This window comes from Vidua macroura, chromosome 21 (assembly GCF_024509145.1).
Source record: "Vidua macroura isolate BioBank_ID:100142 chromosome 21, ASM2450914v1, whole genome shotgun sequence".
Lineage (NCBI taxonomy): Eukaryota > Metazoa > Chordata > Aves > Passeriformes > Viduidae > Vidua > Vidua macroura.
The window spans coordinates 2,233,556-2,256,601 of record NC_071591.1 but is presented as its reverse complement, the minus strand read 5'-3'; the positions used below and the strand labels follow the sequence as shown (position 1 = coordinate 2,256,601).

The window sequence follows — 23,046 nt, the reverse complement described above, 5'->3', positions numbered from 1 at the left end:
TTGCTCCCCCACACCCTGCACTTGCCGAGGGGGAGGTGCTTTCCCTCTTGGACGAGGATGGAGCACCCGGGAACCACGGCCCGGGCTGGAGCAGAGCCTGGCGGAGTGCGCGGGGAGAGCCGCTCCCAGCGCTGCCTCTGCTTTGAAAACTGCCCAGAAATCGTTGCAGCCTCTTTTCACAGTGTTTTTCTTTCTTTGAAAACAGGCGTGGGAGGAGGGGTTGGATGTTGGCGTGTAGCCTTGGAGACCGAAGCCGAGGAATATTGAATGGAAACCCAAACACGGAGCTCCCGGGAGCTCCAGGCCTGGCGTGGGAGATGGGATCGGCACGAACGGCTCTCGCTGGCCCCGGGGCCTCCCACGGCTGGGCGACCCAGCGCGGCTCCCAAGTGCCACTTCCAGCTGGAGGAGCAGCCGGGTCCGTGGGACGCATCCCTGACAAAAGAAGTGGCTCCCACAAGTTGCTCGTTCCCCCTCTCTCTTCCCTCTGCTCCGAGGGTCTCAACCCGACCACTTCTCCACTGGGGCCACCTGACTGACCAACACAACCAGTTCAAGCCATCGTGTGCAAGGTTTGAGTTCTTCCCCTGCCCTCAACAAGGGCTTATAAGCCAAAAATTTGCCTGGTTTTTTTTGGGGTTTTTTTGGGGTTTTTTTGGTTTGTTTTTTTTTTTAGCTTTATTAGTCCATTAGGAAAAAAAAAAAAAAAATCCCTCCAAACCTTGTCCTTGAGTGTTTCAGACCATCTTAGCTGTAGGAGCATTGACTCCTTGCCAACCTGGCCGTTAAACACGGAGCAAACGCTGCTGGTGTAACTCCCTCAAATTCTCCGTGATTTTTCTACATCCTGACAAAATCACGCAGAAATGATCTGCTGGATCAGGGAACTCTTGGTATCGCCCCCATTCCAGCTCCTTTCAGTGCCAGCCACCTCCTTATCGAAGGTCTGGGAGATGAAAATTGGAGCCCGTTCCGGGAAGAGCCGGGCTGGGAGCGGAGCCCCGCGCCTGGAAAGGGGATCCGTGCGTTCCTCCAGCCTCGCAGGGGCAGCCCGGGCTCCTGGAGCCCTTCCCAGGGATGGAAATGCCCTCGGGAGAGAGCCTGGGGTCCGAGGGGCGCCTGCACTCTCAGTCAGAGCAGATCGGGCTGAGATTTGGCTGCTTTGTGCCAGCTGTGCCTGTGGAAGGAGGAGCACTGGGCATCGGGTTTCGCGTCTGTTTATTTAGCGTGGATTTGATCCGTATCTGTATTTTTTTTTTTTTTTAACTGAGCTCTCTCTGTGGGCTCTGTTGAAGAGCCTGGAAGGGCTCTCCCAGCTAGGCAGGTTTGAGGGAAGTGGACAGAGACGTTCTGGGCATTTCTGCCCCAAAAGGACCTTCCTTTTCCCAGAAAGAAAAAGCAAGGAAGGAAAGTGTAGCACAGCTCAGCTGTTCCTGTAACATCTCCAAGCTGCTCAATTCCCTATTTGATAGCAAAAATAACACCAATCCTTTCTTAAGTTAGTGAGCTTTATTTAGGAAATAAATAAAATCATAAGAAAATATGATTGTAATAAATACAGCACATGTCAAAGTGATACAGACAGGAAAGGCATAATATATTTAGATAAATTACTCCAGTACTCTGTCCCTGAAAGAACATTTGAAAGATGGAATAGAGGAAAATACACAGAATATCCAGTTCCTTCCCAGACAAACTTTGATAAATATTTGTTTATGGGGTGGGTGTTTTTGAAATGTGATGCTTTATCACAACTAATTATTTTTAAGGCTGTTGCCAAGACAGAAGTGAGAGATTTTGCACACATCCAGACAGTCTCAAGCTTGTCTTGCTTATAAAAAAAAAAATTATTCATTCCTTCCCTCTCTTAGAAAACCCCCCAAAAATAAAATAATTTCTAGCACTTACTTGCATTTTAGCATGCAAAAATATTTAAACATCAGAGCACATTAACCAAAAAAAAAAAAAAAAATTCAATAATTTCTAATAAGTCACCGGCCTTGAAGGTCCAGGAAGTGACTGGCCACTAAACCAGACCACTGAGGGCCTTACCCTGCTCTGGCTTTCCCAGAGCTCTGTATCCACAACGGGAAAGCCCAAGGGCTCCTTTGGAAATCCCAGAGGTTTTTTTTTTTTTTGCACCCAAGCACAGCGTAACCTGGTCCCTGCCTGCTGATGCCACACAACATCCCCTTACAGAAACAGAGGTTTGGAATAAATAGCAAGGAATAAACCCCCCCGGGGTGAGGGCTGCAGCCGCCAGCGGGGCCACAGCTCCCGGCTTCCAGCGTGCTGGGAAGCACAGAGACACCTGATCCGGGCTTCAGGGCAAGGAATCCGCCCTTGCTGCTGCTGGGGGGCAGCCAAAATCCCCCGCCCTGGGGCTGCCAGGCCCCACAAGAGCTCGGGGAAGGGAGCTGCACCCGCTGGGCAGTGCCCAGGACGGGACAGAGCTGCAGCAGCGCGGTCCTGCTCCTCCCCGGGCAGGGAGCGCCCGGCCCGGCCCGCAGCACAGCGCCACAGCCCAGAGGAGGAGCAGCCCCTTCTCCAGCAGCGAGGGCCGGTGACACCTAAGCCAGGAGAGCTGCTTCGTGAAATTATCCCCTGCCAGCAGCTGCTGCTGCTCTGGGGCATCTCCAGGGGATGGCAGTGGGGTCAGGGCGTGCAGGCTCTGGGGGTTTTGTGTACACACAAACTAACACAAGCTCTCAAACTCAGTTTTTTTTTTTCCTCATGATCTGCTGGCGTTCTGAGGTGACCTCCCCAGCCAACCCCACCTGAGGATTTGCTAATTTGTTTCTATGATGCACTTCAGGAAAAGCGTGTCCTCTCTCACGTAGGCGTGTTTGGGGGACTGCAGCTTGGCCAAGGGCAGGAACATGGGGCAGCCACTGGCCACATTCATGTCATTCACTGGCCGCTGGAAGGAAGCAGAAGTCAGGTCTGGGCGAAAGGCATCAATTATGTGCTCCCTGTTATTTTGGTCAAGCAACATAAATGTCACCTGAAAAACACAATGTGGCAGTGAGGAGTTACTGGAGTGGAAAACAAACCAAGCAGGGACAGGAGTGCTGCAAAAGCAGCTGGATTCTCCGTTGGTAATTAAACAGAAACTGTAATGAACATTTCCAACCTGCAAGGTTAGTTCATGTGAATGCCCAGATGAAGTTTTTAAAACTTTGCTACCCATAAAATGAAATTAAATTAAATCAAGTAAGGAATTATTCCTTGGTAGAGAACTGCACAGTCCAAAGTCTCTCGCTCCTGACAACCTAAACAGCCCCTGGATTTGGTTACAGTCATTAAATTTATTCTGTTATTGTGCTTTGGAATCAGAAGAAACAGCTTGGTTGCCCATGCACAGATATGTAAAAGACACAACCTAAATATCAGTAGAATCTTCCCACCTCATTACCCCTTTTATTAACTCACTGTTCCATACCTTGAAATAGGAAATATCTGTAATAATCTTTTAACTGGGAACTTTGATTTCTATCTTTTTTGGCTTCTAACTGGCAGTAAAACTATTTATAGGAAAGCTTTACAGAATTATTACCCCACAAAGGCAAGTGCCAGAGCAGAGGTCAGGCCCTGCCATGGTTTCACTGCTTTCCTAACTGTTGTTGCCATTATCAGATCACACTTAGGGGAAAAAATCAGGCCAGGATCCCGTCAGACATCTGTGGCACCTCTGTAGGTGGAACTCTCACCTCACCCCTCTGATGCCTTCAGGCAGCAAATCATAATTCCCTCCTAAGCTGATATTACCTGTGTTTAGCAAGAGCCAGATGTGGCTGGCTTTAGCCCAGGTGGACACAGGTTGGAATGTTCCAAACACCACGTTCTGGTGGTGAAAATCCTGCCTGGCAAAGTTTGGAATATCAGCAGGAGCAGCTTTCCCTGCAAGGGACTCCACTCAGAGACAAATCATTACCCAGGACTGCAGGGCAGCTCCTCACCTTCAGAAAGGGATGTGGAAAAACACTCAACTTCCACAAAACTCCAGGGAAAGAGTCACCTTGTGTTGACTTTTGGCTGGGATCAGATGTGGGAAGGTTTCCCTTCTTACCTTGTGCCTGAAAGGCCACGGGAGCAAAGCGTCGTAATCTCCTTTCATGACAACGAAGAACAGGGACATGTGGGTTCCTTTCCCTGTCCCATCCCCGTTCAGGTACACCCTCAGACACACCTTGTAGCCATATTTTGCAGTGTAGAAAGCTGAAAAACAGAGCTTTTCATTAGTAAAGCAGCTTTTTGGGGAAAAAAAAAAAGGCATAATGTGTGTTCTGGCATATGGGAAAAGGTAATGTGTGACGTGGTTTGCTCTCACAGAAAGAACAGACAAATCAGCACCCCCTGGAGATTACAAGCAATGAAAACCCACTGGTTGGAATCCTTTTAGTGCCTCAAAGCTTGGTGAAAATTACCTGTTATTAGCCACACAAGTGTAATTTACCTAATCCAGTTACTTCCCACATGGGGAAGAGCTGGAGCTGGTGCCAGCAGGCACCGAGCTGAGGGCTGGCAGGGATGGATCCACTGCAGGCAGCTGTGCTGGAGGGCAAAGGGCAGGATGAGAGCCCAGACTAGAGCCCAGCCCTCTGCAAAAGCACATCCCAGTGCCCTGGATTACAGACCTCTGCACAAACAGCATCTTGGCTTAAGGAGCTCTTTTAAAGATGCTCCTGCTGGCACGAGCAGAAAGAAGCAGAGCTCTGGAGAAATGGTGGGGGGGGGGGATTCTGAAGGGTTGGGGTTTGTGAACACACATCTCTATCTTGTGCTTTACCTGGGGAGTACAAACTGACTGTCCTGCCAGTCACAGAGTCCTGGAGCTTCCTGGCAACCTCTGTGATTTTCCAGAGGAAGATCCCATCGTAGGAGGCTTGCTCAGAGAACAGCAGGCTCTTGTGCAGGCTGCTCAGGCCCGCGTCCTTCTGCGTCAGGCACCGGTGCAGCTCTGCAATCTGGGAGAAAAAACCAGTCCTCAGTCACCCCCTGCTCCAGGCTGTGCTGCAGGGGTGGCTGCATCCTTCTGGAGTCCTCATGTTCTGGAAGCTCTGCTTTGATTCTTTTCTAAGTGACAGCAATATGTCAAAACACACAGAGAGATGTTGTTTGGGCCTCCAGGCAAAATGCTGCTGTGAGAGGATCAGGCAATTAAACAGCTCTTCTGCCTGCTCACAGTCTGATCATGGCAGACTAACACTCAAAACTCTCAGGAGTATCTCACTACCTAAACGTGGATTTAGAGAACAAATATTAGAGAGGCACGTTTGAAAATGTATCGAACAACAAAAGGATCCTGAATATGTGTCCAGAACTGAGCCCTTCAGTGCTTGGACTCCTGTTTTGATCCCTACCCCAGCTCCCCCTGACGTGTGTCAGTATTTGTTGGCTACAGAACAAGCACCCAGACAATCCTTGATGTCATTTTTACCTTCAGTTCAAGGCCCCGAATTATGTTCTGGTCCAGCTCACTCTGTCTCCTGAAGGCCAGGATTTCCAAATTAGAGCTCTCCACCTCCTTATTGAGCACTGCCACAATGTTCTCAAACACGTGCAGCTTATTTTCCAGCTCAGAAATCACCTTCTCCCTCACGAGCTGCTGCAGGACAGACTCATCCTCAGGGACAGAGGAAGATCCAGGGAAACAGTCCATTTCTGGATCCCCGCTGAACTGCAGCCCTGCTGGGATCTGCAGGTGGCAGATGCTTTTTCCTGCACTCTTCAAGTTCAGCTCTGGCCGTGGGGAGAAGCCCTTGGAGCACAGGGTTCCCTGCAGCTGCCTCATGTGCTGCAGCAGGAGCAGCATGTGGGCCCCCACGGCGGAGTTTTCGTGCTCCTGGATCTTCTCTTTGCTTCCCTGGAAGAGACAACGCTGTCACTGCACCCTCCATGGCCACCACAGCTGCCCTGGGGACAAACCAGGCAACCCTTCAGCTCCCTGGGACATGGAAAAACTGCAAGGTGCAGGTGCAGCTCCATCATCTGGCATCAGGAGTGCTGACTCTGTTTTGAGAGACACTTCCCTGAAGGGAATGTCCAAACCAGGGTGGAACATGCCTGAAGAGACTTGTTTCACTCACCCTAAACGCACAGCCAACTTCAGAAAAACAACAGCCATCCTTGCTGGATGAGGATGTAGAGTGGCTCTGTTGAAAAAAAAAAAAAAATGCAGGGGAAATAATCAAAACCAATTGAAGGGAATTCTTTTATTTCCCTACAAACACCTAAGCCACAAACCCAGCAGCTGTAAATCAGATAAATTCAAGTCAAGGCAATTCCACAGCTTCCAGTGCCCAACCAGCTTTGAAAATTGATGGTAAATCAATGAAGAGTGTGGTTGAGAGCAAGTTTCCTGCACGCAGCCTGGCAGTGAGGTGTCCATCTCCCGGACCCCATCACAACAGAACACAACTGAATGAGCACAGGCATCAGCTGGCAACAATTTCTCACAAAGGAGATGCTGTACAGCACACTCCTGGTCAGGAGGCTCTCACTCAAGGTATGAGAGGGAACAAATATTGGCCCATTTTAGAAGGTTAATTGAGAAGATAATTTAGTGAAGGCAATTGTGGGAGCAGGGGAGGGAAGGCAGTCAGCAGGGCTTTGCTGGGATGTGAAGAGCAGCCAGGAACAACTGCTGGATCTGAAGATGTTCTCAGGTGTTTGTTTAATCCAAATGAACAAGTGATCATTTTATTAATTGAAATAAAGCTGCATTGCACTCCCTCATCTTTCACCCACCTTTTCCTTTGATGCTGCTTCTGTTTGCACAGGTTTTTGCTCCTTGCATAAACTGCCTTCACATGAATGCTCCTGTCATTAAAACAAGAAGGAAAAAAGTCAGTACCTTACTTAATTATTGAATTCAAGGTCACCCTGGGATATTGCATACAGGATTGGCAAGGTTCAGAGTTATGTGCACACACACAAAAATGTGCACTCACATACATGCAGTGACAAGCAGGGGGTTACAGAACAGGGAACAGCAATGACCAGCAGAACAGGAAATTCAAATATATACAGAAATATATACATGAACATAAACAGGTTACAGCACAGGAAACTCCAATATAAATTCTAATTCAAATATAATTCAAATATAAACTCTTCCTGTGCTGACTCCATACACTTTGCTCAACGTGCATCCTGCTTATGGACACTTTGGAGGCTGGAATCCAAATTCTCCATCGTGATGTGCTACAGAAAAATGCATCACCACTCACAGGAGGCCTCCTGCCATTTCTGCCTCCAGGGAGGGTGAAGTGATCCCCCTGCCACTGGTTCTGTAATATTTGTGTTTAACACAGCAGCTGCCACACACACTCTGCACAGGGGGTGGCTTTAATCTTCACAAGCTCCTCTGCACACCAGTTCTGAGGTTTCCCTTTCGATTCTCAGAAATGCAGCCACGGGTTTTTCTCACTCTCTAACCCATTTTTTTAACACTCTTTAACTTGCCAGTGATCTTATTCATTTCTGCTCTTTTACTCCTTCAGATCACCAGTTTCTTGAGGGAGAGAGGCACTCTCCTTCAGAGGAGAGACGTTTATTTAAAAATAGAGAAATAAAAAAAAAAAAAATCACAAAACCTTAAACTGAATGAATAAAATGAAGAGAGCAAGGGCAGCACCCAAAATTCACTATTTCCTCCCAGAGGGTTGTGGACACGTGGAATACCCACAAATAACCACAATTCTGAACTAGGTACAAATTCATTAAAAGCAGATCATGTAACCAGAATTCTACACTTTCTACTAAAGGAGCCACAGCTCAAGGCCAACCCCCTGCTCGGTTACCGAGGTTTGCCAACCAAAATACGAATTGGGTGGTGGCTGAGTGGGAGGAAAAGAGCTCTGGAGGGAGCCCTGAGCAGAGGAGGAGCCCAGCGCGCTCAGGTTCCCCCGCAGCCCCAGCCCGCTCTCAGGAAGGCTGGCAGGAATTCGTGTTGCCACCTTCTGGTGTCCACAGTTTTGGGTTTAGCAGCGGCAGGATGAGCCTGGCTCCGGGCTCTCCTCTCTCCGCAGGTCAGTGAAGGATGAGCAATGCCGGGTTTTGGCTTCTTTTTTCTGCCTCTGTGGAGGTCGGGATTGAAGGCACTTTATTTTCCACCCCGTGATATCACACACGTCTAATCCAACTCCACACCCGTCATCCCAGTGCTATCAATCAATTTTGGGAGCTTTCTCCACGGCCTCAGGTCAAATATAGTATTTTCTTGTGGGTCTGTGCCCTTCAGCACAGAAAATTTTAAAATTCTCAGCATCCAGGATTCCAAGAGAGGAGCACAAGCAGAAGCAGCAGATTTTAGCAGAGCACCCCATTCTTACCCCAAGAGGACTCATAATCCCTTATAAATCTCTCAGCTGAGTATTTGAAAGGCACCAATTTGTGACACTCTGGACACACAGAACTATTTACATCTCTGAAATATTCACAGCCCTCCTCTCATGTGGGTCTTTAATCACCGTGCCCAACTGCAAGGCTGGCAATTCTTCTCTTGAAATCATTTGGAGGGAACAATATTCATTGTTTTGAGCAAATAACATAAAAAAATATAAAACAGATATGTTTGAATGGGCACTGTTTGAATTTGTGGCAGATTCAGAGTGAGATCTTCCTGGTCTGTGGACACTGCTGATAATTTGGAGATTTACACCCGGTCAGATCTAATAGAAATAATATCTGACAGAACCCTGCCCTACACATTTGTGAGTAGTTTTAGTTTGAATAAACTTCAGCCACTTTCAAGATCCCCTCCCTGCTGCTGTCTGTGCTTTTCTGGTTTTCTCTTGCCTCACACCAGGACTCATTTTGAGGCAGGAGCTGAAACCTGGGCTGCCCAAACCCAGGGGAGCACACGGGCACTTTGTCACATCACCAGCAGATTGTCACATCCATTTTTCACTCCAACACTTGTGTGGAAAAATGATCAAACTCAGGAAAATTAAATATTCCCTGAGTGCAACGAAATCAGGATGGGAAAATGACACCACAGATCACTGAAAGCATCAACAAAAAGCCTTTATTTGAGAGAGAAATGTTCTTACCTGGCATTCAGAGCTGGCCAGGCTGCACTGGCACTGCTGACACACGGTCACATTATTGGCACACCCATTTTCCAAGTGATCTGCCAGCTTCCTCCTCATCACCACGTGCCCACAGCCAGTGTGACAAGGGATCAAGGCATATTCACACAAACTCTGATGCTCCTGGAAGTAAAAAGTTATAAAGCAACATGTGAAGTGCTCATTGCCGTTTATCTATAAATAGATATTCACATTTATCTATAAATAGTCTCTGTGCTGCCAGCCCAGGGCTCTGAGCTGTATTTCTCCTAAGCTTGGGTAAAGTCCCACTACACAAAGTTCCTGAGATTACTGGTGAAAAATTCACCAACTTTACTGGGGCTTTTTTTTTCGTCAATTATTAATTTGAAAAAAATCTCAAAACCAAAACCAAACAACATTTGGTAAATTCAAACACGAGGTCTCCCTTAGGGCTTTTATTTAAAAACAACATGATCCTGGTCCCATCTTTCTCCCTTATATTCATAACTCAAATTTGCATGTCAGATTCACAAATCTTGCCCATTTAAATATTTTAACGGAGGCATTTCAGATTAGTCTGAAAAGAATGATGAATACAATCAATACATTGACACAGGAGGGATTTTTTTCTCCTATAAAACATGCCAAGGACATTGCCTGAGCAGCGTCCTGGAGACTGAAGTGCTCTGCCCTGCTTGTAGCAGCCTTGCATTTAAATAATAAGGAAACCACTGGATAAAAGATCAAGTTGATGTAAGTTTGTGCAATGTGAGTTTCACTCAGAATGTTCTGGATTTGGCCAAAGCCCTGCTAAAGTTAATCACAGAAGCACAGAATGATTTGGGTTAGAAGGGACCTTAAAGATCATCCAGTCCCAACTCCCTGCCACGGGCAGGGAACCTTCCGTAGATTAATGGCACATTTTTGGACAAAAGCGTTGGTATAAATCACAATACTGACACCGATTCTAATTAATTGCATTCATTTGTGTCTGCTGATATCCTGGTTTCATTGCCTCTCTGTCCCCACTCCATATTCATCTGAATAAACTCTCTTTGAACATACTTCGAAATCTTTCATGACACCAGACCAGCTGCACCCAAGGGTCACACAGTGGACTCTGAGTTCAGAAATCTCCTTGTTAATGGCAGCATCACCAAAAGCCTGGAAAGAAAAAAAAGTAAGGAAAAAAAAACATTGGTGAGAAAGTACTTTTGGATGCATCCTTGGAATAGGAATAGGGTGGTAGAAATCCACACCTTGATAATTTTTTTTTTTAATTTACTCTCTTGTATAAGACTCAGTGACCTGGCAAGTTAATCTTAGTGTAGTAGAAGCCCAAATAATTATTAAATAATTTATTTCTTAGCACTCAAAAATAATCTATTTGACACGATATTAATTTACTGAAAATAAGCCCGGCCAACTACAGCTTTTATTTTGCATTTCTATTCACGGGAGCCCGAAATATTTCACACGCAGCGATGTGCTGACGAGATCCCGACTGTGGGGTCCCTTAATGAATGCATTTCATTATCGGGGTCATTAACACCTCCTAAACGTGCTGCAGAGAGGACTTGAGAGTCTCTGCACTTGAGAGCACTGCTCAGATCTGGGCTGCTTCCATTTAGCAGACACCGCGTGCTAAAAAAAAAAAATAGGAACCAGATGGGAGAGAGGTTTGTTCTTTGCGCTACGTAGATTTTTGTGTTATTTAAACACGGGGAATTGTACAATTGTTACGTAATGATGAAATACCGCACACTTTAATATTACATCTTGCACTAAAATAAGGATCCTGGCACAAGAAGAAGCCCTGCCACAGCTCAAGGTATTTTTGGATAGTCTGCAGGTAAGCACAGTGTGGAGAAATGTGGATTTCACACGGAATAACACAGAGCAAGGATTGAGAGGGGAAAGCTTTACAAACAGAGGTATGAAAGTATTTACAAACGACGCCCACATCTCAAAGTTCCTGAAAATCCAGCCAGCATCTGCTGGGAACGGTGTGCACAGGCAGCTCCTCTCCCTTCCTGGAGCCTGGACACGCAGCAGGCAGAGAATTGCCAGGCAGCCCCCACCTGCAGAAACCCCCAGCACACATCCCACAGCAGAGAAATCCCAAAGTGACAGGCAAAGCACAGCCAGTCCAGAAGGGCTCAGCTGCACCTATTTGTGCAGGAAATCTGTCATTGGGAAATTCATTCCAGAATTGAGGATTTTTTTTTTTTTCCTGGGATATCACCAAGTTCAGCATCAGCAGCAGATCCATTATTTTGCTGCTTTCTAAACCTTGGCTTTTATGCCACTGTCAGCTGCCTATTCGTTTTCATCTCCCCCTAAAAAATTTAGACAGATTATGTGTGTGTTGATATCCCTGCAGGTAATCAGAGAGGAGGGAAAAGGACAGGCTGGGACCCAAATCCCAGTTTGCATTTGGGATACAGAGCAGCACAGCAACTTGCCAGGAAAATCACACAAGAAGAGATCTGCACCATTAAATTACAGATGAAACATTGGCCAGAGCATAGTTTGTATCAATTATTATGTTCAGCTTCATGTTTGAAGGGTACACGAAACCATGAGGTTGGAAAATCCATTAAAGTACTTCCTGAGGATGATAAGTAATAGTTAAGACATATTATTACAAGTAGGAAAGCACCAGTTACTTTGAGACAATAAAAAGTTAATCATATGGAAGAGTTTGGGATTTTACATTGCAGAACCTGGATTTGGGAAGTCCTGAGGCTGCCATTACACTTTTTAAAATCAAACACTCTGGGAAATCCAAGTTATTAAAGCTTAACTTAAAATATGTAACTATCAGCTGCTATTGCATTTTGTATCATTCCCTTCTGAACTCCAGCCCAGTGATGACTACAGAGAATGGTTATTGATAAATTAATGATCTGTGAACTACAACTTACCCTTTCTTCTGCCAATAGGCTTTCCTCACCTAAAGTGTTGGGATCTTCCTCTTTACATTTCTGGCAAATTGCATTTTTATTGTTTCTGGCAAAAAAAGAAAGAAAAATTGAATACCAATCCATTGGTGCATTGCAGTTTAGGAGGTCTCTGTACAGGCACTGACACAAATAAAACCATGAAAATTGTGATTTCCACTCAGAATCCATTCACTAAAGGCCAATTCTTGAACACGCTGATGTTAAAAAAGTTTTGCTCTTCTGTTCTTCAAGATCAGGACTATGCCCATCAATCTTATCTGTATTTCAGTAAAATAAGGGCAGCCTGAACCATAAATAGGAATAAAGATGGAAAGCTATTTATCCCATGAATGATTCAAAAACTCCCAGTAGGAAAGAGAATGTGAAAACTGAACTCTCTTAAAACACAGGGAACGCCCATTTTGCCCAGACAGATACAGACACATGCGACATTACATTCCCTAAAACCCCATAACATCCCTTGTCAAAGGGCTGTGAAGTGCCACGGAAGGATTAAGTAAATCAGAACTATTTTATCACAGACAGAAAAACTCCATCAGACCCCTGAGACTTCCACGGTGGGAACAAGGAGGAGGCAGGGAATATCCTGCAGCCCACCACGGAAAATCCTTGCAGCCAGGAAAATGCCAGCAGGCCAGGGAGCCCCAGAGCCCGGCTCCGGGAGCGCCCTGGCAGTGCCCCGGGCACAGCCCAGCACCTACCTGACGATCCAGGTGAGGCAGGCAGAGCAGTACCTGTGCCCACACAGCGTCTGCAGGGCTTTCTTCAGGATGTTGTTGCAGTTGCTGCACAGGAACTTCTGCCCGGGCACGTCCTCGCAGATGCTGGTGGGGTATCCGAAGGGGAACTCGTTCTCGTCAGGGGCAGAGCCCGGGGGGTCCTGCAGGCTCCTGGGGCTGTTCTCAGCCATCTGAAGCGAGCACTGAGCGAGAGGAGATAAAATCCAGGTGCTCAAACACGGCACACGCTCACTCGGATGGGGGAGGATGCACCAGGGTCCCCAGGCTGAGCAGTCACCTCGCTGTGCTCGGCTCGGGCTGCAGTGACAGGCGTGACCAAATGTCACAGTGGGGTTTGACCTGCCACCAGCAGGAAATTACTGTAGACCTTTAAAATTTCCCTCAAACACAAGACAAAAATAGACAGGGTCCTAAAAAGGGAGGGTTGGGGCTTTCTTTCAAGAGTTTTTAGCTTGTAGAAAGATGAGCTACAGTCCCATCAGTCCTCATCACACAGGATCGTTTCTGCAGAGTAAATCCCCAACCACATCAATTCTCAAAATTCGTGATTTCACTTCATACACACAGAAACTGAGCAGCTGGTGTGTTGACAGTGACTTTCCTGAAGTCATAAGACTTGTGGTGAAATGACAAAGGAAATCCCAAGTCCACAAGGCCTTGATGCTGTGCTCTGACCAGGCACATCTGGAGCCACGTGTGCCAAGGTGTCATGCACATTCTCTTTGGTTTGGTCTGCTGTGCAGTGGGATATTTTTGGAAATGCAGCTGAAACTGATTCTGGTGTCTCTTGGAAAGTCCAAGGAAGGTTTTCACCCAGGGAACTGGTGCAGTTTGATTATAATAACCCCTTTAAAAAGCTTTTTTTTTTTTTTTTTTTCCCATAACAGTACTGACACACCATAACCTGTCTCAGTATTACCAATAGTCACGCTGACTGAGAAACCTGAAAATAAATGAATCAGGCTGCCGTGGGCAGGCCGGGCTGGCGGTGTCACTGCCGTGAGGTGGGCAGGGCACACCCCGGGCCGGAGGCTCTGTCTGGGAACAGGCAGCGTTTTCCATGGCCTGGCTCGGCCAGTTCCCTCTGCAGGCATCGGAGCGGCAGCTCCGCAGTGACCGCAGGGGCTGCCCGGCCTGCCGAGCCCTGGACTAGAGGCGGTAACACAAACGTCATGGAACCCAAGGTGTTTCAGTGGGTGCCGGGGGGCTCACGGCTCCCCCCGCCCGCTGGCCCGGCCCCGGCCCCGCTGCCACCGGCACCGCCCGCGGAGCGCAGCCCCGGCGCGGAGCGCTCCGTGCCCGGCTCGGGGGTCCCCCGGCCCATCCCTCGGCTCAGGGCGGCGGAGAGCGGCCAGGACCCCCGGCCAGCCCCCGCTGCCCTCCGGGCGCTCCCGGGGCGCGGTTCTGGCACCGGGCCTGTGTGTGCGGTTCTCCGCAGCGGGGGCCGCTCCCCTCCATCCCTCCCTCCTTCCTTCCCTCCCGCTCCCCTCCATCCCTCCCTCCTTCCTTCCCTCCCTCCTTCCTTCCCTCCCGCTCCCCTCCCTCCCTCCCCGCATCCCCGCCTCTCCCGTACCTGAGCCCGCCGGCCCCGGGCGGGCGCTCACCGCGGGTACCGGAGCCGGGGCTGGATGTCGGCGATGCTGCCTCGCTCCGGCCGGGAGGAGCGGGGAGCCGGAGCCGCGCCCCGGGGCCGGCGGGAGCGGGGCTTCCCCTGCTCGGGGCAGCGGCGCTGTCGCGGCCCGCGGGCTGAGGAACTGGGGAATTGGCTGAGGAAAGGCCCCGCCAGGCAAATTCCCCCGGGCCGGCTGAAATGGAGAATGTGGCGGCTGCTTCCTGAAAGCGCAGGGGTGCCGGCTCTGCCATGGGCACTCAGACAGAAAGTCCTGCCCGCCCAGAGCGCGGTCACGGCGCGACAGTCCCCGCACGGCCCCCGGTGCTCGGGACAGCCCATGCCCAGGTCCGGGATGGAGCCTGGAGCCTCTGGAGCCTCCGGGAAACCTCGCCGGGGAAGCCCCGCTGTGCCTCACCCTCCAACGCAGCCCGGGCTAGCACAGCGGGGGAACGCAGGAGTTCAGCAATGTCTGCTGCAAAGCTTTCTTAGAGTGCAGTAAAGATTCTACAAAGCAAAGTTTCGTTATCAGCAGAATAATGGACCTCTTCACCCCTGACACAGCTCCCTTCGCTGCCACCCCCTCTAGTTCTGACCGAGGATTCAGTCAGAAAAAAAAGAGTTGTACATGCAAATCTGTTCACTCTTCCTTGTGGGGAACATCCCTGGGGGTGAAGCCCTGCTCAGAATTCACAGTGAAAAGCAGAGGTGTTTCTCTGGGTGTTTCTCTGGCTGTGCACTGCTGCCCTGACAGGAGCCACGCCGCAGCTCCCCGTGGGTGTGTGCTGCCTGCTGAGGGATTCGTGCTCAGCAGCGTTTGCCTCAAGTCTGGCACAGACAGACAAACAGACACTTCCCTCCTCTCTGTGCTGATCTGCAGCACGTCTGGAGGTGCTGATCTGATGTAGATCTGTAGTTCAGAGCCACCAGGGCTGAGTGTTAACTCAAAGCTATGAGGAAAGTGTGACACAGCCCCAGTGAGGCCTTGGCCTGACCCATTTGCCCTCATTTGGGTTGTTAAAATTCATCATAAGTTAATCTGGCCCGGGCAGTTTCTGCCAGGATGTGAGTTAAAATCTCTTTCAGAAACGGAAAGATTTCTAGATGTGGTTTTTCAAACTTTGGGGATATAAAGAGGTGTAAGATGTTAATTTTAGAATGATCAGTGTTACACCACAGGGTCAGGTTCAGGAATGAAGTGGCAGCTCCACCTCTTCCCTGTGCCCTTAACTCACTCCTTTCCTCTTGCTTTGAGGCTTCTTGAAAGTTTCTGTGATTCTGTTACACCTCTGTCTCCAAAGGTGCTGAATTACACAAAGAAACTAAAGATAAGGTTTTGGTACTTTCCAAACTAGAGAGATTTCCTGTGGTAAATTTCCCCCATATGAGATCAGTTAACTGAAAACAGGATGTGGTTCAGAGAGAGATTAAAATTTGAAGCTTAATTTTAGTGTAGAGCCATTCCAGCAGTGCTCAGCATTGCAGGGAACTGTGTTACTATTTAAGGGGAATGATAATTTTATATGCTAGGAAAAAAGTGCATAAGGGAATATATCCCCATATTTAAAATCACCTTTTAAAAATAAGCCAAGGTGTTGAGATTTTTAATGCTACAAATTTCATAGGACGTTGAATATGGAATTTAGGCTCAGATGCTCTGGCTTTTAAAGACTGTAGTCAAAAGGAGAATTGCATTTCAGAGAGATGTTTAAGATAGGGATGTCACATTCTATGAAAACATGATTTTCAATTAGTACAAATTAGCTGGAAGTGTGCACTTGTTCTAGGAAAACCTGAAAAATGGATAAAACAAAACACAGGAAGGAAAATTTGCTAGTAAAAGGAAATCCAGTGCCCATGAGATGCAGTACTTCTAGGAACTGGAGCTCAGTGCTTCAAGTCAAGATTCCTGTTCAGAGCTCTGATATGAAGGAGCTCTGTAACTTCCACACTATTACTTGTTTTCTGAATGGAACAGAGTGTCTGTGAGCTCCCACCAATTCAAGATTAGAAAAAGAAGAATCATTTCATCTGATTATTGTTATCCTCAGCCAACTCGACAGCTTTGCCACAATTCAACCTCTTGCCTCTAATAAAATCTTTTTACATGTTTCAGTTTTATCTGTCTGTGCTTACTACCAGTTGTAGCTCTGCTTTGTTATGGTGATGCCCCAAGGACCAGCCCAGCTCTCATTACAAGAGCAGGAAAGTTTCCCACTAAATTTCATAAGAGCTGGACTGTAACCCTCAAAGAGACATCAGGAATCTATTTTATTTTCCTCATCCCTGCTCTGCTCAGGATTTTTCCCAGATCATATTCTCTGTAAGAAAATATTATCCTAGGAATTTTTTCCTCCAAAAGAATAGATGCTCTGGAGCACCTCTCCAGCATTTGACAGGAGAAAAGCACCCCAAAAAATGACACTTCATATATATATATGTGTGTGTGTGTGTGTGGCTTATTTCAGTCACTCACTTAAGCAGTTTCCACAAGCCAAGCCAAGGAATCACCCTGAAGAGCAGAGAGAAAATGAAAGTATTTCTCTCTATCACAGCGGCCTTGATGGTTTCCTACAAGCAAGAGTGTTTCAGAGGAAATCACTGAGAGATTTCTGAGGCTGCCTCTGAGTTTAGGCCTCCAGGCAGATCTTCTTCATGTGGAGAAGCTCCCTGGTGGTCTCGTGCCTCAGTCCCTGTCCCGGCACAGCAGGACAAACGGGGGCTGCAACGTGTGAGCCCAGCATGGAGCAGCTTGTGCCAGTTTCCCCAGCTGAAGCTCAGCTCTCTGGCCACATGAAGGGTTTTGCTGTACTTGTGGCTGTGCTTCTGTTTCTCTTAACGTACACAGAGCCCGAGCTAAACTGGAAAATTCTGAGCTGCTTATTTCCATTCTTTATGCTCTGGAGAGAACTCTGGGAATGGGAGCTGTGCCCACGGGGAAGCCTGCCAGAACACTCTTCCAAAGCTCTGGATGTGACATGAAAAAACAAGTTCAGATTCAGATATCTTTTGACTCTAAAGCAGCTGGGGAAATGTGGATATTCTGTTGATTGACTGGGACTAATTAGTGGAAATAGAAAAAGGAAACATCAGATTTACTTAATATCTTCATTAATTCTCATAAATGACAAGAACTGAGGGGGAAAGTGAAGGTTATGGCAAAACTCCTTTAACCCTTTCAGAAGCTGCTCATTTTGCTAAGAACAGTGAAAAATAAAGATGTTTGAAGATGTTTTCCATATGTCAGAAGCAGAAAGCAGACTCTGCACTAACTTGCATCTCTCCTCCACTGAGCCCATAATTCCCTTTGCTATTGCAGAATGACTAACAGCATCAGGCTCAGCTTTCCAATAGTATTTTTCAGTGTGATTCATAATCCTGAGTAATTGCCACACCACCACTGACATGTCTATTTGTACCTGTATTTTATGGGCAACACACCCAGGGAACACAGAAACTCCAAGTGTTATCTGAGGTTTCACAGGGGGAAAACAAAATTCTCTTTATCCGTGTTGTAAAGGGAAAACAAAGCCCTCACCAAAACACTGCTACAGCAAGAAGGAAAACTCATGAGTGTTCACAAACCAAGATGTTTTTAAGAAGGATTCTCAAGGAGAAAGGAAAATAAATTTTAAGCATAGGAGGAGCCTGAATGAAAAATTACAGTTGGAAGTGGGGAAAGCAGGTAAAAGAGTAACAGGTAAGTGCTTAAACTCCTGAATAAAAAGAGCCCTCTCCTGAGGCCAGACCTCTTGGCAGCTGTGGCAGTGATGGGACCCAAGAGCCCAAAATCCCAGACATGTTCCCAGCAGCGTCCTTGGAATCCAGCCAAGGAAACAAAACTTGTAGTTCCACGTCCAACATGTGAATCACAAACTGGGTGTTGGAACCCCAAAGCCAGCAAAGGAGGCACACAGGGAATGCTCCCACCTGCCCAGGGTCAGGGGAAGCCTGGAAGAAACCAAAACAACCAAAGTCTGGCTTTGGAGGGCAGCAGGAATTGTGGTGAGGTTTCACAAGCAAAGCTTGGGGTTCCCTGGGGCAAGACATGGATGGAAGGAAATGCAGCATTTCCTAAATCTGGTTCTCTAAACTCACATCCATCAGTTTTCCTTATCATGAAAATCTTGTTTCAAAGCCCAGGGACTCCCCTGGGAAGTGTTTCTGAGCTGGGACTAATCCCAGTTCAGAACTGGGCATGGGATCAGGGCAGGGACACCCAGGAGCTCATGCAGATACATCCCCCCAGTTTCTGGTATAAACCCATGGAATCCTGCTAAGTTATGTCATGGATTAATCTGATCCCTCATGGTTCCATTGGAAGCTTTTGATCCTACCTTGTTTTTGAGATTCCTGACCAAAACAGAAGCTTAGAAAAAAGCCCACCCTTTAATATTACATAGATTGGTGACTTCAAACAGTTGGAATTCACTGCTGCTGGAAATGAATACCCATTTTTACCTCCCTGTCAGAGCCTGGGGATGAATATCCTCTAGGACCTTATGGCAGAAGGTTTTAATGGAAAATGTTATGATTTAAGCAGTGCAAATGACATTTTTATGGCATATTGCTTTTTATAAGTAATGAAGGAAACCTGGCTAATCAGAGCCTGGCAGAGCCAGGCTCAGCCACGCAGCAAAGGAATGACTTCAGTCACAGCTGTCACTTAGGCCTGGCCTGTCACCAACACCTCAGTTCATGTCTGTGTGCTGCAAATCTCCTCTCAGCAGGTACAAACTGGCACAGTGCATCTCCTCCAGTGGAGGAGTGAGGTGCTCCTGACATATTTCCTCTTTGGAAAGCAATTTTCCCAATTGCTGTTGGTTTTATTTTTTTTTTTAATTTTTTTTTTATTATTATTTTTTTTTTTGTGCTGCAATTGAAGAAATCCTGTATCTGCAGGTGTAGGCATCAAATGTAGCTCCTCCAAAATAATTTCAAAGGCACTGATTTGTTCTAGCTGAGGATGTGCTCCTCATGGTACAAACTGCAGGGAACAAGGAACTGCCAGTGGAAAGAATGTGCTGCTGGGGCTCCTCTTGTAAAGCCAAATTAGACAATTCAAGTCCATATTAGGGCTCCTTGGAACCAGCCTCAGAGCACTAAACCCAGCTCTGAACCTCTGTGCTCTGGAGTCCTTTAAACTGGCACCAGTGGGGTTGCTGCCCTTAAGAGAAAATAGATTTTCCACTGTAAATCCCATTTTTTGGGGATTTAATATCTCAGATGATTTAAAGTGTGTCTAATATTACTTTTTTGTTTACTAATTGCCCCTTTTAGCTGTCAAGTAGCAAATAAACAAAGGAATGATAGTCTGAGCCACAGCACCTTAGGAATAATCTGCATTTCGTGACTTCTAGCTCTGAATGTGGGTAAATAGAACCATTTTATAAATAACCCCCTGTGTGTAACAAATATTTCCTGGGATAGAAAAGAAAGGGTTGAATAGAGCAAGTTTTACTCAGGCTCTCTCTGCTATTGTTTTCTACACTTGAATGTTCCTTTTATGAGAGTTGTGGAGTTTAATCCAGTTTAGTATTTTCCAGGAAATCGGTTGCTGCTTAAACATGTATCCAAATTCCAAGTTCATTCAGAACTTGAAAAGCAAAATTTAACACAAGGACTGGAATTCTGTAATGATCCAGCACTTGGCAAAAGCAAACTCTTGGTTCCCAGGAGAATGAAAGAGCCAAACCCAGATATTTCTCCTAATTAGAGATGAAAACATTATTAAATATCCTAAAAATTGAAAGCATATGTAACTGCTATAAGGTGGGTGTTTTACTGGAAAATAACTGACAGCCATGCTAAATTTCTGTGTGTTCTGATGTAAGAATTCAGCAGCAGATTAAGAACACATTTTGCTGGGAGACATGTCTAAACATTAACATTTACACAGACTGAAAATAGGTCTCTGTAGGCAGGGTCAAGTGAGACAACCCACCATGGATGGACACCAAATTGGCAGCTCCTAGACAGTGATTTTTCTTTTAATTACAAAATAATCTCCACTCAAAAGAAAAAAAAACAATTGGATTTCCTTACTCTGTGTTCACTTATCTCCTGACACCCCTTCTGTAAATGGACCTGCAGATTCCACAAGTCTTCCTTTGTGGAAATGGGTGTTTGATGTTGTTTATTAGAAGTGTTTTGAACTTGAAAGGAATCTTAGTAAGGATTTTATTCAAGGATTTTGTATTGCTCCACCTGTTTACTCAGAAGAGGGACTGTCCCTACACTGATCATCCACACTGCTGTGCAGATACAGAAAGGAATTTCGCTGTGATATTCTGGCTTTGCGTTGCCCACATGCACTGAGCAAAATCACTGTGATGAAGTGAATATTTTTCCCATCCCAAATGATTTCAGATGAGAGTGGAGCATCATAACAAAATAAAAATTATGTGGTAACTTGGACTTGCACCCTCCTAGCTCATGGGAGCATTCTCCTCTTCCACCTAGTATTTAATATATGTGTTGGGGTCAGCCAGGAGAGAATTGTGGCAGTCACTCTGGAGGTATTCAGAGTAATAATAGCCTGCAATAGGGATTTTCCATTCCCCTTCTAAAATTGCCAGGTATTCCTAATTCCACACCATTTTTGACAGAGCACTTGGCTGAGTAAGACTACCTAGGGCTTGTGGCACGTCCTGAAAGATTCTACACACGAAATCACTCCTTCCCTGCTTGGGGAACAATGGCCAGAGCCAGGCACCCATTGGCTCTCTCCCTAAATTAGTCACAGCTCTCTGGCACAGCCCAGCAGCTTTCAGCCCAGACCAAAGTGTGAGTTTCACATGTCACTGTGCATAACAGGCTGGAATTTGGGCTATTCAAGTCACTCACCAGCTTGGGCCATTGAGATTAATTTCTGGTTGCAATGAAAAGAGAAATGAGTTCCATTTGTGATGCTTAGCTGTCTAAAAAGCAGTAAAATACAAATGGAAATGTACAGAAATAGGTATTTTTAAAAGAGCTAAAGGATAACACAGTATTAACCCTTAGATTTGTTATAATCTCTGGAATTCAACCAACTCAGGCCTGCCAAGAGTACCCAGGGAGAATCACATTTGAATGGCATCTGCTGAGTTTCCTTATTCAAAGGGAAATATATGAAAAAGGAATAAAAGTATAATGCCCAAACTTATTTAATTGCCCTTAGAGAGTCCTGCTTTCAGAGATTATCTGTGCAGGCAAGGTCAGCCATCCTTTTTTTTTTTTTTTTTTTTTTTGGAAAAGTGGGGATAAACGTGGGCAGGAGCACTTCACCAGCAGGGAGGCAGAGCATTCACCTGACACTGCCTGGCCCTGGGGAGCACTGCAGCAGTGGGGCAGGGAAATGCAAGTTTTTCTGGAAGCACTACAGCTGTTGGCTGGGGATTCAAAGGCTGGAACATTTGGAGACTTGCACATCACAGACATAAACAAGCAAGGAACAGAAAGACACTGTGTACAATTCAGAGAGAAAAGCTCTGGTGTCCAGAATCCACAGCAAGCTTGGAAGGACAGAATGTGCTTTGAAATAATTTCCATTTCATAATACAGATGAGTCACCTAAGAAGTGATTATTCCAAGAATTTCCATGTTTGCTGGGATTAATCCTGGGGGCTGTTTGGTGCCTCAGAACTCTCTGACCATGAGGCACTAAGGTTGGCACTGGGCTCTAAAATATCACTCCCATGTCACTTCCATTTTCTCTTGTCCTGCTAACGAGGCCCTGCAGAAATCTGCCAACATCATTTGCATGTGGAAGCAGATGAAGACACAGATATACCTTTCCCCCACGTGGCTTTGCTGTGAAAGTCAAGCCATGCCACGTGGGGAAGGTGAATCTTCCTGACATTGGGATGTGTACACACCTCCATCCTACACCTGGCTAATTATCTGTACAAAAGTTCCCCTTTAAATACATGCATTTGAAGTATTTACTGATCTCAGTGCTATACTGGATCGTTAATTCTGAATAGAAACAGAGATGAAAAATAAGATTAAAGATTGTTTTTAAAAACTAGTGACTGCGATTTGATATTTAAGAGCAGCATTTTTATGTGTTATTTTTAAATAACTGGTCTTCAGGAGGCTTTTTTGCAGTCTGGCTCACTAAAAATCAATAGGACTTAAATGTCAAAAGTCACCTGTGAAAACAAGACATGCTCCTTGTCATTTAAAGAGATAATTAGGTCTCACAATACACAGCCACCAGCTCAGAAGCAGAAATGTTTACTGGTGGCCTGTCTAGACAGCCCCACTGAGCATTTCCATGTACTGCTCCCTGCAGTTTGAATTTATATCCAGTTATTACTGGACACAGTGTGAGCTTCTAGTGCTTCTTAGAAAGTTTGGAGGATAAAAAAAAAAGTCAAATACTCATAGAGCCAAAATTAAAAATTGCATCATCTCTGACTATCTTCTTTCCACATCTTAAATGTTCTGGATCGAGATATTCCTAAGAGAGAGGGAAAACAGTAATTTTAAAGTTCTTGGACGTGCTGCTTTTGGGCAGCTCCTCAATGCAAATAAAAACGTGTGCAACTGTACTTTGTATCAAATTCTCTCAGTTTTACTGGGAACCAAGGTGATTTGTGCCAGGAGCTGTGAGCAGGAAAATTGGCCTTTCATCTGCCACTTTCCTGGAGGCAAGGCAAGATTTTTAACTGTCCAATTCAGTCGTCAAA

General features: G+C 46.3%; 1 protein-coding gene across 4 annotated transcripts; it reads right to left on the bottom strand.

Annotated features, from left to right (window-relative positions):
• Positions 1-1,490: 1,490 nt before the first annotated feature.
• TRAF1 (TNF receptor associated factor 1) lies at positions 1,491-14,824 on the bottom strand. Of its 4 annotated transcripts, none has more exons than XM_053996732.1 (11): positions 14,336-14,824; positions 12,724-12,944; positions 11,984-12,068; positions 10,122-10,220; positions 9,057-9,218; positions 6,751-6,822; positions 6,090-6,155; positions 5,441-5,866; positions 4,790-4,967; positions 4,070-4,218; positions 1,491-2,920 (listed from the first exon to the last, which is right to left on the bottom strand). In XM_053996732.1, the coding sequence occupies exons 2-11, from the start codon at positions 12,930-12,932 to the stop codon at positions 2,789-2,791; spliced, it is 1,578 nt and encodes a 525-aa protein (XP_053852707.1). In that variant the 5' UTR covers positions 12,933-12,944; positions 14,336-14,824; the 3' UTR covers positions 1,491-2,788. The 4 variants fall into 4 exon arrangements, with proteins under 4 accessions (XP_053852707.1, XP_053852704.1, XP_053852705.1 ...); XM_053996729.1 differs by having other exon boundaries at positions 1,491-3,004; positions 14,336-14,822; XM_053996730.1 differs by having other exon boundaries at positions 1,491-3,004; positions 6,751-6,819; positions 14,336-14,822.
• Positions 14,825-23,046: the final 8,222 nt, after the last annotated feature.